Here is a 15,316-nt window from a genome sequence, read left to right as displayed (position 1 = left end):
ATTCTGGAACGTATAATTAATAATATTTGTATAATCTCTTCACAAGACCATTTTTTTTCAGTTTTCTTGTAACTCGACAATCCTTTTTGAGAATAACTCACCTTGCAGTGACTCACCTCTGTAGTTCAGCTGGTGGCATATTCTATGGACTCTTTGACACATTCACGCTTGCTTCCTGGAGAGTGTTCCTGATTTGTGGGACAGTTTTCTTTCTTCTTAATTATGGTGAATATTGTACATGTCTTCCTTGCCACATGTCCCTCCAGCCAATAATAAATGTAGTATAAACATTTTAACAGAGACACTTAAAAATCCAAAAGTGGTTTATTTTACAGTTGCAAAAGTTGGATTTCCAGTGTTTTCACAAATGAATATTGTATATGTATGTCACAATTATGTCTCCAGTGTCTGACACACAAACAGCTTTATACGAGTGTTGTCGTCTGTACATGAAATTCAGAATGGAAAACAAAAGAACAGTTTCATAACAACACTATACCCAGTAAACAAAGAGTCCAAAAGACGTCCTCAGGGAAGCCGGAATGTGGGTTCAGATGACGTCATTCTAGGACGTCCAGATAATGTCTTTAGGACGTCTTATGGACTACAGAGTCTTCTAGACTTCCAGATAAAGAAGACTCTGTAGTCCATAAGACGTCCTAAAGACGTCATCTGGACGTCCTAGAAAGACGTCATCTGAACCCACATTCTGGCTTCCCTGAGGACGTCTTTTGGACTCTTTGTTTACTGGGATAGTCAACTTCAGTGCATGGACATTGCTGCAAGGTTAATGACAGCTCCAAAAACAATAGGAACAGGGGGGTCTGTATACAGTTGACAGTACAGTTGGAGGTTATGTTCCACAGACAATTTACTACATTGAAACATCTTACAACATTCCTCAGTATTGATACTAGGCTGGTGGTGGCAGACAGAAAGGCACTGTTACTGTACATTAAGTTAATACTGTTTCCTTGGCAATAATACTGTTACATAATTATAATTATTATAATTATTAATAATATTATTGTGTTTGACAAAACGGGCCACTTGCAATGTAAATGTTATCTGATGAATCTTCTAATGAAAGTCAAGTAAGTCACAAGGGTTCAGTGCAGGTTTCTGATCCAAAGTCAGTCAGCAAATCATCAGAACATGATTCAGATGATAGAAGAACAACAAAACAAAGAGTCCAAAAGACGTCCTCAGGGAAGCCGGAATGTGGGTTCAGATGACGTCTTTAGGACATCTGTAGTCCATAAGACGTCCTATAGACGTGATTCTGGACGTCCTAGAAAGACGTCATCTGAACCCATATTCCGGCTTCCCTGAGGACGTCTTTTGGACTCTTTGTTTACTGGGATTCTAGGATGTTCTAGGACGTCCAGATGATGTCTTTCTAGGTGACGTCCAGATGACGTCTTTAGGACTCTTTGTTTACCGGGAAGCACAGATCCGCACACAATGAAATGAGAATATACCCCATTGCCAATGGCATGAAATCATACACCGAACACTAAAGTCTATTTACAAAAGAGCAATAATTAAAATGTCCACTACTTTACATGTGGCAATATAATACTACTTACAATGTAACATTTAGTCTATAAAAAAGTAAAAAAAAGACAAATCATCTACATTTTAATCACACAGAGGATTCATTTGTTTTTGGACTGTTCTGTCTCTGAGGATGGGCAAACATAGCTGGGTACTTGGCGAGGTCTCTCAGTCAAAAGATTTAAGTCATGGCACATCTTGTAATACAAAGATAAACGTTCTTAAAAGTCCTCACTCCCTACTCTCATACCCTGGAATGACACCTAGAGTAAACATCTGTAGATGTAGTGCCACGTATTGGCCACGCAATTAAGTGCATTATCTTTATCAGGCGTGTATAATGGCGTGCTTGATATGTAGTTTACAGGCTTTGTTGCAGTTTGCCATGTTATCACCATGACGATGACGTGTCTATCCCCGTGGCGTTCAGTCTTGAGCTTTCTTCCCTTTTTCACTCAGGCAGGCAACCCGTCTGCAGTATTACTGGTCTCCATAGGAGCTGAGGCCTACTGGCGTGGGGCTATCGTTGGGTCATTTTGACCCTCATAGCCTTTAACCCACCATATGTGGCCCGGGGCACAATGACCCCTCTTCCCTTGAGGGACAAGTCCTTCTAGGTTCCCCTCCAGGTCAGATTGAGGTTTCATTGCTCCCGCTGTTGAGAGATGGAGAGAGGAAGACTGTGTGAGTTACTGAAGGGGCAGTGATTGAACAAGTATGGCATTATACAGATCCATCAGGAGCTTTCCGCCTTAACTTCCGTAACAGTTTTTGATCACTGTAAGTAGTTGAGTGAACTGTAGTTGGATAAAACCCCTTTGTTTTACTGTCTTAAGATTCATAACATCTATGACATATGACAATATTCTGCTCATTGATCGTAAAACCCTTGCTTAGGCAGAAAGTCAGAGGAGCGTTATCTGATGTCATGTAGCTACTCACTCTGAGTCAGAGTCCTGGGTGTTGTCGATGCCGTTGACTGCCGTAGTCAGTGTTGCGGTCATCATGGTGACCCCGTTGTGTAGCTCCCGCGGGGACAAGGGTGGGCGTGGAGGCAGGCAAGGCGGAGGTTTGATGAGGACCCCATTGCCTCCTGTTTCAGGATGTAGACCCCTGTTTGAGGGAGACGGGGGGACGGGCGTCCTAGGAGTGGGGGGGTTGTAATCGCTTAGTTTCTCCCGCAGGCGATTCTTCATGTTCTTGTCAATCAGCGGAGGAGGGTAGGAGATTTTATTTTTAAGAATGCCTAAGAGTGAACACAAACAAAGAAATAAATAAACCATCATAGATATCCTAAAGACGTCATCTGGACGTCCTAGAAAGACGTCATCTGAACCTACATTCCGGCTTCCTTGAGGACGTCTTTTGGACACTTTGTTTACTGGGTAAGAACCTTCCACTTTCTGGTCCTGGCCTCAACTGCCCACTTGCCCACCTTCTCTCCCTCTCTCTCACCCCCTCTCTCCCACCCCCTCTCTCACTCCTTCTCTCCCTCTCTCTCACCTCTTCTCTTCTCTGGTTGATGATTGCTGTCAGGTGAGCTGGGCGGGGCGGCATCTTTCCCCTGCACCTCGTTCTCTGAGGGAACGGGGGACTCCTCGTTGAGTTTGTTGTCCTGGTGGAGAACCACATTGATTTTGGTCTCCGTGTGCGTTGTCTCCACACCACCTGGTTCCTCGCTCTCATTGGCAGTCAGCGGCTCCACTGGCCCGTAAGACCTCACGTGATTGGCCACTGTTTCCACTGAAACAGGATTTAAAAGTCATAAGAAGTCATATAATTGCATTTGTGTGTATTTGTGTGTGTGTGTGTGTGTTTAACAATGAGTTCCCTTCCCAGTAAACAAAGAGTCCAAAAGACATCCTCAGGGAAGCCAGAATGTGGGTTCAGATGACGTCTTTCTAGGACGTCCAGATGACGTCTTTCTACGACGTCTTATGGACTACCGACGTCCTAAAGACGTCATCTGGACGTCCTAGAAAGACGTCATCTGGACATCCTAGAAAGACGTCATCTGAACCCACATTCCGGCTTCCCTGAGGAGGTCTTTTGGACTCCTTGTTTCCTGGGTATAGTGTTGTTACCTTTAGGAGTGCTGTTTCCTAGGTTACCTTTAGGAGTGCTATGCTGCGGCTGCCTCTCGTTGTTCCATTTGTGCTTGCGGCCCTGTCGGTTGTCTTCGCTGTCTGAGGAGTGAGACGAGGCGTAAGAGCTGCTGTGCTCGTCCACTGACAGCTCGCTGTCCGAGTCTGACTCTGTCACCATGGAAACACAAGGGCTGTTAACATCCTGAACTCCAACACGTTGCACAACCAATGGTGTGTGGAGTATCGAGATCAGACAAAACAGACTATTCTCAAAGCATGCACTTGTCTTTAAGTAGTACGAAACTAGTTACATCAATCATCTCAGTCGTTGGCATTAGCGTACTAATATTGGACTATATTTAAGAATAACTGATTCTTTCATCTTTTTAATTTTTGCACTAGAACCACACTAGTCTTGTTCCCACTTCCAGCCATGTATATCCCAGAACAACGTATGACCTGGTCCACGTACCGCGGTGCTTAGAGCGCTTGTGGAGGAAGAGGGAGGAGTCTCCGTCTCCATGGTAACTCTTCTTGGCTGAGCCGGAGGAGGTAGTGCGCTTCTGCCCAGAGGCCTCCCTGTATGAAGGAAGGATCATGAGTAGTAGAAGAAGAATATATTATAGGGCCAAAACACTGTTCTGAAGCGCTGATGCTATAACTGTGGATGGGCATAACAACAGTGTTTGTCAAGTAAGAAAGTAAGTAAGAATTTAGTCACATTGATACTATTCCAAAATGGATGTCTATCCACAGCACAGGACAAGAACAGGCATGTACAGTTTGTAGTATGATACATACGATTTTCCTCCCATGAGGGCAGGACATATGCTGTGTGTGTGTATGGGTGTGTGGTGTACCTGGTCTGGCCGCTGCTGTGGCTCCTGGCTGACCTGACTGTGCTGTCCAGGGACACGGTGGACTCTCCGATGGCGGTGCGGTACAGGCCGTCGTCCTCTGTGTACGAGCGTTTGCCGTTCAGCGAGCGCTAGGAAGAGGATCAGAGGATCAGAGTGAGGTAGCTTGTCATTAACGACAGCCGCTACAGTAGAAACAACAGCAGGTTTATTTTTTCGATTGGACGTAGCCTTTAGCCTTAGCCGTTAGCCTTTATTTATCCATGCTAGTGTCACTTTCTCTCAAGACCTGGTCAATGGTAAGAGAATCAGCAACATCGTTGTCATTGTCATAACTTAATGGACCTATCGCTAAGCCACGCCCCCTTTGTAAACTCGGACAAACAAACAACGCTTCACTGACAGTGACTGACTGACCGACCGTGACTGAATGACATTCAATGACTTACAATGGCGGGAGTTGGAACATTTCAGATTTCTGATTTACCACAACAAGTAATAGACATGTTTTTTTAAAGATTACAATAATATTTTGTCTAGAAGCTTTTCACCATCAGATAGTTTGTCCGAGTCCTGTAATGACTTTTACTGTGATATGATTGGACAATTTCTATTTTGGGGCGTGGCTTAGCGATAGGTCCATTGTGTAATGGTCTCCATCATCATCATCATCATCATCATCTATTCTGCAGGAAAGAACAGTTCATATGTCCATCTATAACAAACAGAGGGTGAGACACATACTGTTAACAGAGCAGCGCGGGAGGTACTAGACTCCTCCACTAGGGACTTCTTCCCAGTGAAGACGTTCTTCAGGCTGGTCCTCACCTCCTTGTTGAAAACACAGTGGAAGAAAAAAATACACACGCCCTGAAGAGAAAGAGAGAGAGAGAGAGGGAGGGAGAGAGATCATGTGATCAGGCGGGTGAGTTTGGCCACTATCTACGCAATACCTAAATGCACATTACATCACACTATACTATGACACGGATCTAAGGTGTCCTAACCCTGGTCCTCCAGGCAGTAAGTCCAACTTGTACCTGAAGGCAGCTGAAGATGGCCAAGAGGTAGTGGAAGGAAATGACATCACTGTTGACCGCCATCAGACCCAGCAGCCAGGTGGCGCTGAGGAGCACCAGGACGAGGAAGGCCACACACAGAGCAGAGCTGGAGAGGAGAGAGAGAGAAGGGAGGATATAGAGGAGAGAGAGGCGGGGGGGGGGAGAGAGAGGATATAGGCTCTCTTAGAACAGGACATCACCCACCCACTCAATCTGTACCTCGCCCCACTGCCATCCGGGAGAAGGTAAAGAACACTAAGTTGCAAAAGGGCTCGCTTCGGCAAAAGCCTGATCCCCGCAGCCAATGTTGCCTTAAATAACAGACCACGCTGAGTGTGTGTACTTGTGTATCTGTCATGTGTAGTACTGTCTGTTGTTGTCTGTGTTATACGGTGTTGTATGTATATATGTATACTGTACAGTGGTGTGAAAATGAATTGCACCCTGGGGACAATAAATCTAATCTAATCTAATCTAATCTAATCTTCTAATATGATCGTTCATACCTTTCCCCTGACCTTGTGGTCTCAGAGATATCTGAGAGAACCTGCTTAGCTGTGCAAAGTTAATCAGAGGGCAAGGTGGAGCTATCACCACATCTCTCTAGCCAGTCCTTTCTGATCAACCAGTCAAAGTCAGAAGGACAGAGAGGAGTGAGCAAGGTTTCAGAAAGGAATCCAGTGGATATATTTGTATTTTTTGATAGGCTGGGCTAGCATTAGCAGGGCTCAAAGCACTCACATCGCTCCAGACATCTCAAGGGTCCACTGTCTTTTTCTGCACGAGGCTTTGGCCACCAGGAAGAATATGGCAATGTTGACCTGAGAGAAATGCAAGAGACGGTGATGAATAACACACTCAGGTATTCAAACAAAGAGAAACATGTGAGCGAGCTGAGGGCCAAAACCAATATGTGGTTGTAAGAACTGCGCCCCCCCTCCACACACACACACACACACACACACACACACACACACACACACACACACACACACACACACACACACACACACACTTACCAGCACCACAACAGCAATGGGTCCTGCGATACTCCATATGAGAGTGTCATTGACAGACAGCCAGCAGAAGTCTGGGTTCCCGTAGCCCTGCGGGTCCAGCCCCACCGCCAAGCCTGGAAGAGAGGTCACACACTTCTGCTTTATTTACATTTATACATCCCTAGGATATATTCTCATAATTGAATTTCTCATGATTTATTACAGTATCATGATGTATGTAATTATATTGGTCACTTTGTTATGTATCTGTGTATTGTCTGTCTTGTTTTGTATTGTATTGCAATGTTGCGTCATTTTGCTGTGCTTGCTTATCTTGTATTGTCTTGCTTTGTCATGTAGTGCAGCGATTCCCAACCTATGGCCCTCTTGTGGGAGGGATTTTTTTTTTTTACAAAAACGTTTTAATTGGAAAAAATGTATTCATGGTAGTGTATTTTTTTCTTTAAAACCTTCAAAAATTCATAATCAGTGTGATACTGATAGATAGGAACTCATCGAGAATAATGATGAGACACTAAATTGTACGTGTGCGTAAAATGCCTGTGTGGGCCGCGAATACTTTTGAGATTTCTAAGTGGGCCTTGAGTCCAAAAAGGTGTGTGAGTGAGAGAGTGTTTGTGTATGGGTGTGTATGGGGGTGTGTATGTGTGTGTGTGTGTGTGTGTGTGTGAGTGAGAGAGTGTTTGTGTATGGGTGTGTATGTGGGTGTGTATGTGTGTGTCTCTCTCTCTCTCTCTCTCTCTCTCTCTCTCTCTCTCTCTCTCACCAGTGATGACGGCGGGTATCCCCCAGCCGATGGCGTAGTAGAACCTCATGTGGCCGTGGTTGATGTTGCGGACCTCCGTCATCATGCGGTAGATGTGGAGGCTCTCCACGAACATCCAGGCGAAGGTGCACATGTAGAAGTAGTGGAGCAGGATGGCCACCAGCGTACAGACGAACTGAAGAGAGTCGGTAGGATAACAAATGTTATTGAGCGTTGAGTTTGAGTTGAAATGTTTCCTCTAACTTCATTGATCGATAGAGACTTCGATGTCACACCAGCTTATGACGCCCCTTTTCAGATTGTGAATCTTGATGCACAACGGCCAGACTGAACAAAGCGAGGCCCAGTACAGTTGATGCGTGGAAGTCTTACTCATTGAACTTGACCAACTTGACTACTTTGTAATTAGATTTTTCACATACCCCAATCCAGAATGTGTTGTGTTATATTTCTAGAATTAGGCTATGACTTGTCCGCTACACTACCCCTTTTTCTTTTCTTTCTTTTTGTTTTCTTTTTTTCCCTCTTTCCCTTTCTTGTTCTGTATTGTCATTGTTATATGTTGTTAAAAGCAATAAAAAATGTTGATCACACAAAGAAAAAGGGATCTGTGATGGCGCCTCACCGCGTTCTCAGTCTGGTTGATTCCGACCAGGAAGACGAGCTGGGAGAGGAAGATGGCCGCCACCAGGTTCTTGTGGATGCTGTGCAGGTTGGAGCGCAGCCTCCGCAGCCCCGCCAGCAGCAGGAAGGTGATGAGGAGGGCCGCCAGCGAGGCCGAGACCGCCGTGTAGGTCAGGACCTTCAGGGGTAGGACGTCTCCATGCTGAGGGGGGAGAGACATGAGGGAGAGAGACATGGGGAGAGACATGAGGGAGAGACATGCCAGGAGTATAGATTGGTATAGTAACCCAGTAAACAAAGAGTCCACAAGACGTCCTCAGGGAAGCCGGAATGCGGGTCTATGACGTCTTAGGAACCCCGTCACCTGGACGTCCTAGAAAGACGTCATCTGGACGTCATCTGAACCCACATTCCGGCTTCCCTGAGGACGTCTTTTGGAGTCTTTGTTTACTGGGAAGAAGGCTTTTTTTCATTCATTTTTTGAAAAGCTCAAATTTGTATCAAGGTTTTATGAAAGTCAAAGTAATATAGCAATCCAATATAAAGTATGGCTTCCATATCAAAATGTCTGAAGTAGATTGTACAAGACTGTACCTCTCTCTTGGAGATGTCCATGAGCACGGCAGCGCTGGTCATGTGACTGCACTGGCAGCTGATGTGGCTGCTGTTCCTGAACACCAGCTCACAGCCTCTGGCAGACCAACCTCCTGACCCTTGAACCCTGGACATCATCAGGTACAATCACATTATGAGGCTCTAAGCCTAAGTGGGAGAGAAGCTGAAAGCCATCCGTTTCTATATCACTTGCATCTGTCATGCAATGCAATCATACATGTACTTCATGCATACATACAGTACATCCTCAACGGACCTATCGCTAAGCCACGGCCCCTTTGAAAACTCGGACGAACGAACAACGCTTCACTGACAGTGACTGACTGACTGACCGTGACTGAATGACATTCAATGACTTACAATGGCGGGAGTTGGCACATTTCTGATTTCTGATTTACCACAGCAAGTAATAGACATGTTCTTTTAAAGATGACAAGAATATTTAGTCTAGAAGCTTTTCACCATCAGATATTAGCGAGTTGTTTGTCCGAGTTTTCTGCCTGGAGTGACTTTTGCTGTGATATGATTGGACAATTACTATTTTGGGGGCGTGGCTTAGTGATAGGTCCATTGTATACCGACAGTGTGAATGTGAGTAGTGATTGAGTTGCTTAGCCGCCTTACCCAATAGAATGATTCCAGAAGACACAGACTGGTTTGGTTCGCTCCATGGTCTCTAGTAGTCTGTGTTCCAGTGTGATGGGGTGTTGGAGAGGTCCAGTTAGAGACACACCCTCACTGTAGACAACCGTGCTCACGATGGGGCTGTTTATGACCGGCCGGTTAGGGAGTCTGAAAATACATACGTCACATTTCTTTTTTTTTTCTTCACTCATATTTTTTCATTTTATTGACAGATACAGTAGAGATTTAGACAGGAAGGATGGGTGAGAGAGAGAGGAGGGATGACATGCAGGATATGTCTCCGGCCGGAATCGAACCGGGGACCCTGCGGTTACATGGTCAACGCTTAACCCGCCACGCCACCTAACCCTAACCCTATACGTCACATTTCAATTCAGTTAAGGGCCACATCCACATGCTAGCCAAGGTCTGGGCTTATCATGGCAACGGCTCAGGAAAGGCAGCTAGCGCCCACCCACTTCCTGCCCGGGGTATGAAGATCAGGCAACATCCAGATGCTGATAGAAAACAAACTTGCGTAAAGGTTGAATGAATAAAAAAAAGACATGACTGTACCTCAGGCTTCTGCGATCAGAGTCGTAGTTCTCGGGCAGCAGCTGTCCCAGAGTTCGGTAGATTATCACCACGGCAACCGGGAGAGGGCCTAGGACCTCGGCATGACGCTTCGTCCTTGTGGACGCCGTGTGAGACTCTGTGTGATTGGTGGAGGTGGAGTCTGTCTGAACTGACAGTTGGTCTGTGGCTGTGTCTATGGACTCTGCTGTATTTATCAAAAACAATATTTTAAAACATGTTAATTCAAGCTAAATAATTTACATGGACCTATTTTTAACTTGTTGGAAACAAACACGGATACAGTGTGTGTATAAATTAATAAATATATATTAGTTAGGTTAAAATAACCATGTATTAGATCAAAGTGAGGCATTTATAAGTTATGTTGTTGAAGACTCAACAGTTATATATCCCTAACCCTAACCATATGAGTTTAAAGCAGGCAGCAGGCACCATATTGATTTTATAGACCTTTTGAGTATGAAATCACCTGGTAAACATACATTTTAGGGTGAAGTATCCCTTTAATGTTGAATAAACTGTACCTTTGACCACCTCCGTCTGTGTGGGGAATTCTGGAAAGAGGACGGAGGACTCCAGGTCTTTGGGATAAGCCTCCTGGATGTCCTCAAAACGTGGGATCCTCGACTGACCTGGAAGTGACGGGTCCAGATAGTCCATAGACACAACTGATAACGTGGAGAGAATGGACATACTGTAAGTTACGCTTGTTGTCACAAGAAAGTTGTGTTGGTGAGCATTTTTGTAACAGCCACAAATGTACATGTTGTCCCCCACGAATGACGCAGTGCCCAACTGTTTGTTTGTTTGTTTATTTGGATCCCCATTAGCCATTAACCAAACCAAAATCAATACATTACAGTATAATACAATACAAGAGGGGCGATAGAGAAAGCTGTAAATAAAGCAAGACGTTATTCATGGATGGATGGAGGGCTTTCCTCTTGGTGTGATCACCTTCTCTGATCAAAGACAATAATTATTTGGGTGCCATTAGGCTACTATTTTACCAACTCTGTATTGATATACGATGCCGTTACTTCATACAAAAAATTCACCAATAGGTTAAGACAGAATATTGCACAGACAATATTTCCATCAATCTTTCCTACAGATTTGCGTTGATTTCTCAAAATATTATTCCCAAATTTGTTAGCTGGAACAAAATATTTGCACAGACGAAATTTGGCTACAAATAATCCTAAACAATCTCTAGGGCAGGAAGTGTATTTAACCATAGTTTAGTTACAATTGGGCCAATCAAGTTCCAGCAAAAAAGCGATGGGCGACAAAAAAAGCTTGTGAAATATAAACAGACAATCTCATTGGTGGGGGACAATAACTATCCTGTCAGATTGTCATAACCCTCAGTGTGCTATTGTTATTACACTGTTATGAAGGCTTAAGTCTGGGAACTTGTGAATGCTCATTGCTGTACTCCCATGAATATACAACAGTATTCTGGGGGAAGTAGGTGGGTGGACTCACTCATGTTGTCAGTGACAACGATGAAGGGTTTTAGGTAGGTCCTCCGTGTGTTCTGGGCCATGTTCTGGGCGTAGTCCTCAAAGCTCCTCAACAGAAGGGCTGTGCCGCCTTCGGACCGCTGGATCTGGTCCCAGTGAGCCCGGTTGGCTGGGTCCAGGATGGCGCTGCTGGCTCGGATTATGTTCTAGAATATGGAGAATGTGATGGCTCCAATAATCTAGAATATGGAGAATGTGATGGCTCCAATAATCTAGAATATGGAGAATGTGATGGCTCCAATAATCTAGAATATGGAGAATGTCATGGCTCCAATAATCTAGAATATAGAGAATGTCATGGCTCCAATAATCTAGAATATAGAGAATGTCATGGCTCCAATAATGAATGAATGAATGAATGGTCTTTATTGTCATTGATATAGTACAGGTACCAAACAACGAAATTTGGGAGGGGGGGCTCCCCTGGTGCTAGGAAAAAAAAAACTAAAAACAAGAAGGGAAAAGAGCTGGTTTACATAAATAAAGGCTATGTACACTATCCACTATACTATACTATACAAATAAAACACTGTGCTGTACTCTATGCTATGCTATACCTATTCTAACATTTCCTATCTCTGAACCTTATGTACCCGAGGGTTGTCATATTGCACATAGTGTTATTGCACATTCATTTAAAGTGTCGCAGTTTGCAGGTTTGAAATGTTCACAGTTGTGTTTCAGTATTGCACTTGATTTCAATCTAGTAGCTGCCATCAAATTGTCTAGATTGTCCTGGGCCTAGAACCTAGGTCTTTGCTGTGTTCAGGGCCTGAATGGCCCTGGGGTAGAAGCTGAGCTTCAGTCTGTTTGTCCTTGCAAACATGGTCCTGAACCGTCTAATCTAGAATATGGAGAATCTGATGGCTCCAATAATCTAGAATATGGAGAATCTGATGGCTCCAATAATCTAGAATGTGGAGAACGTGATGGCTCCAATAATCTAGATTAGAATATGGATTATTGGAGCCATCACACACCTCAATTACAGTTATATCATGCTAAGCTCTCCTTCATACACCTTAGCATACTCCACCACCATAACAAACTATATTATAACAACAACAGTGATTTTGACTCACAGGGGGTGCAAGCTTCTCTTCTAGCCCTAATTAAATGTTTAGTTTGAATCAGGTATGCTAGTGCTGTGTTGGAACAACAGCCTGCAGACACACCCTGAAGGCTCCCAGGACCAAGATTGAAGGCTTTTTTAAATCATAGTACCTCACAACCTAACAGAGACCAAAGTGATCGACTTTGAGGGCTTTGAATAAGTCACCCCACATGGGCAATTTCAGATTTAGTTTTGTACTATTTCAAGGCACTATGTATGTATCATATATCACAGATAAGGAATGCTAAGTTACATATTAATACTGAACATAGAGAGAGAGAGAGAGAGAGAGAGAGAGAGAGAGAGAGAGAGAGAGAGAGAGAGAGAGAGAGAGAGAGAGAGAGAGAGAGAGAGAGAGAGAGAGAGAGAGAGAGAGAGAGAGAGAGAAAGGGAGAAGGCGAAAAAAAAACAGAGGAAGGAAAAGAAAGCTGACCCCTACAAAGGAAGGGGGGCAACACAACACACACTCTCATGATCACACCTGTACTCTCTGGCGCCATGCCGACCACCCCTGTAGGGGCGTTCCCATTGGCCCACACACAATAGCCTCTGTCACGATTGGTCCTTAACCCCCTAAACCCTTCCAGCTGCACATTCTGGCACCTAAACCACACGAATGAGCTGGGCTGAGGTCTGTGCCAAGAATGCACACTGTTACCATTTAGCTTAGCCATTGATAGTTGCTGTGTTTTGGTCATGACCCTAATAAAGCTCATAGAAAACATGCTAATCACTACGCTTTATTACTTTTACTTAATCCCCAACTGCCCCTAAGCTTCACCTTAACCAGCCCTGAGGAGACATCTCCAACTGGGACAACAGACTCTTAGCCAGCAGGGTTTTGGAGACTATTGGCGGCTTAAAGATAGCAGGGTCTAAAAGCAGTTTAGTCAAACAATGCGGGTCTTAAGAAATTGTGAGAGAAAATTAAGTCGAATGGATTCTAGAGTAGAGAAATTGAGGGATGTGCAAGTTCCTTTTATGGCTCTTCTCGAGATAAATGGACTGACTTATATAGCGCCTTATTCCAAAGCGCATATACACACATTCACACACCAATAGAGGTAAGCTACCATGCAAGGCGCCGGCCCGCTCATTGGGAGCAATTTGGGGTTCAGTGTCTTTTCAGTTTGTAAAGCGTCTTTGAGTGTCTAGAAAAGCACTATACTGTAAGTCTAATGTATTATTATTATGATTATTATTATTATTATTATTATTATATAATGACACTACATAGCACTGCGTTAGGCAACATTAATCACATTTGAGGTCAAGCATTTCTGGCGGCGCACCTCGTGGAAGTGCACGTCGTGTGTGGCGGCCATGTCGAAGCCCTGCTGCTGGCACTCGTGCTGCAGCAGGCCGGTCAGCAGGCTGTAGGTCGTCTTCACGTCGTTGCCATGGAGAACCACCGTGCGTTTGGCGGCACTCCACAGCATGCTGGCCACGCCCTTCGACCTGCCGCTGTCCATCTTGGAACCGTTGCGGTGCAGTTCCTCCTAAAGGTTAAAGGTCACAGAGAGGTTAGAGAGGGGTGGAAGGTGCAGTTCCTCCTAAAGGTTAAAGGTCACAGAGAGGTTAGAGGGGGATGGACTGCATTTATAGCGTCTTATTCCAAAGAGCTTTACAACGGCCTCTCATTCACCCATTCACACACACATTCACACACCAATGGCAGCAAGCTACCATGCAAGGCGCTGGCCCACTCATTAGGAGCAATTTGAGTTTCAGTGGGGGATTTCGGGGATCGAACCGCCAATCTTGCGTCATCATTAGACGCCGGCTCCACCTCCTGAGCCACAGCCGGCCCCCAGGAAGGGAAAACCCAAGTGTGGCGAAGGCGCCGGCGTTATATACCTGTTATATTGAGTGCCATGAAAGGCGCCTTATAAAATAAATGTATTATTATTATATACCTGTTATATACCTAGGTTTGTAGATTGTCCTACAAAGACACTTAGACTTAGATTTAGTCATCTAAAAATTAATTAGACCCCTATACTTTCTTTTATTTTTTTTTTGTTTCTTTTTATTATTACTACTCCCATCTTTTCAGTTTGTAAAGCGTCTTTGAGTGTCTAGAAAAGGGCTATATAAGTATAATGTATTATTATTATTATTATTATTATTATTATAAGACAACACATGCCAACAGCATCTCTACTGTGTAGTAAACAGCATGTTGATGTAAACAGACACACACACCTCTTTCTTGAGCTCAGAGAAGGTGAGGGAGGTGCAGTTGAACAGATCAGGAGGAAGCCAGCCGCTCTCATCACTGCAGTGGCGGACGGCCGTGCCTGTAGGGGGGAGGGAGGAACAAAGAATAGAGGAGAGGAACAGAGAGGAGCACAGAATAGAGGAGGAACAGGGAGGAACAGAGAATAGAGGAGAGGAACAGAGAGGAACAGAGAATAGAGGAGAGGAACAGGGAGGAACAGAGAATAGAGGAGAGGAACAGAGAGGAACAGAGAATAGAGGAGAGGAACAGAGAATAGAGGAGAGGAACACAGAATAGAGGAGAGGAACAGAGAGGAACAGAGAATAGAGGAGAGGAACAGAGAGGAACAGAGAATAGAGGAGAGGAACAGAGAGGAGCAGAGAATAGAGGAGAGGAACAGGGAGGAACAGAGAATAGAGGAGAGGGACAGAGAGGAACAGAGAATAGAGGAGAGGAACAGAGAGGAACAGAGAATAGAGGAGAGGAACAGAGAGGAGCAGAGAATAGAGGAGAGGAACAGGGAGGAACAGAGAATAGAGGAGAGGAACAGGGAGGAACAAAGAATAGAGGAGAGGAACAGAGAGGAGCAGAGAATAGAGGAGAGGAACAGGGAGGAACAGAGAATAGAGGAGAGGAACAGGGAGGAAC

The 15,316-nt window shown here is 44.6% G+C and overlaps 1 protein-coding gene across 1 annotated transcript in view; it reads right to left on the bottom strand.

Annotated features, from left to right (window-relative positions):
- Positions 1-1,435: 1,435 nt before the first annotated feature.
- LOC308170024 (cadherin EGF LAG seven-pass G-type receptor 1-like) overlaps positions 1,436-15,316 on the bottom strand; it is a gene marked incomplete at its 5' end in the record, with an annotated part of 58,324 nt that continues 44,443 nt past the window's right edge. The window contains 19 exons of the mRNA XM_080544755.1: positions 1,436-2,212; positions 2,500-2,803; positions 3,061-3,300; positions 3,669-3,812; positions 4,117-4,223; positions 4,505-4,632; positions 5,246-5,371; positions 5,542-5,668; positions 6,304-6,383; positions 6,582-6,694; positions 7,348-7,522; positions 7,973-8,173; positions 8,566-8,692; positions 9,211-9,378; positions 9,787-9,991; positions 10,332-10,475; positions 11,296-11,479; positions 13,740-13,946; positions 14,653-14,747. Coding sequence (XP_080400881.1) covers positions 2,188-2,212; positions 2,500-2,803; positions 3,061-3,300; positions 3,669-3,812; positions 4,117-4,223; positions 4,505-4,632; positions 5,246-5,371; positions 5,542-5,668; positions 6,304-6,383; positions 6,582-6,694; positions 7,348-7,522; positions 7,973-8,173; positions 8,566-8,692; positions 9,211-9,378; positions 9,787-9,991; positions 10,332-10,475; positions 11,296-11,479; positions 13,740-13,946; positions 14,653-14,747 — 2,900 coding nt within the window. The 3' untranslated portion in view covers positions 1,436-2,187. The remainder of the gene's footprint in view (positions 2,213-2,499; positions 2,804-3,060; positions 3,301-3,668; positions 3,813-4,116; positions 4,224-4,504; positions 4,633-5,245; positions 5,372-5,541; positions 5,669-6,303; positions 6,384-6,581; positions 6,695-7,347; positions 7,523-7,972; positions 8,174-8,565; positions 8,693-9,210; positions 9,379-9,786; positions 9,992-10,331; positions 10,476-11,295; positions 11,480-13,739; positions 13,947-14,652; positions 14,748-15,316) is intronic.

Source organism: Nansenia antarctica (assembly GCF_963989245.1).
Source record: "Nansenia antarctica genome assembly, chromosome: 14".
Taxonomy (NCBI): Eukaryota; Metazoa; Chordata; class Actinopteri; order Argentiniformes; family Microstomatidae; genus Nansenia; species Nansenia antarctica.
Note: the sequence above shows the minus strand (reverse complement) of the source record. Positions and strands in the feature narration are given on the sequence as shown.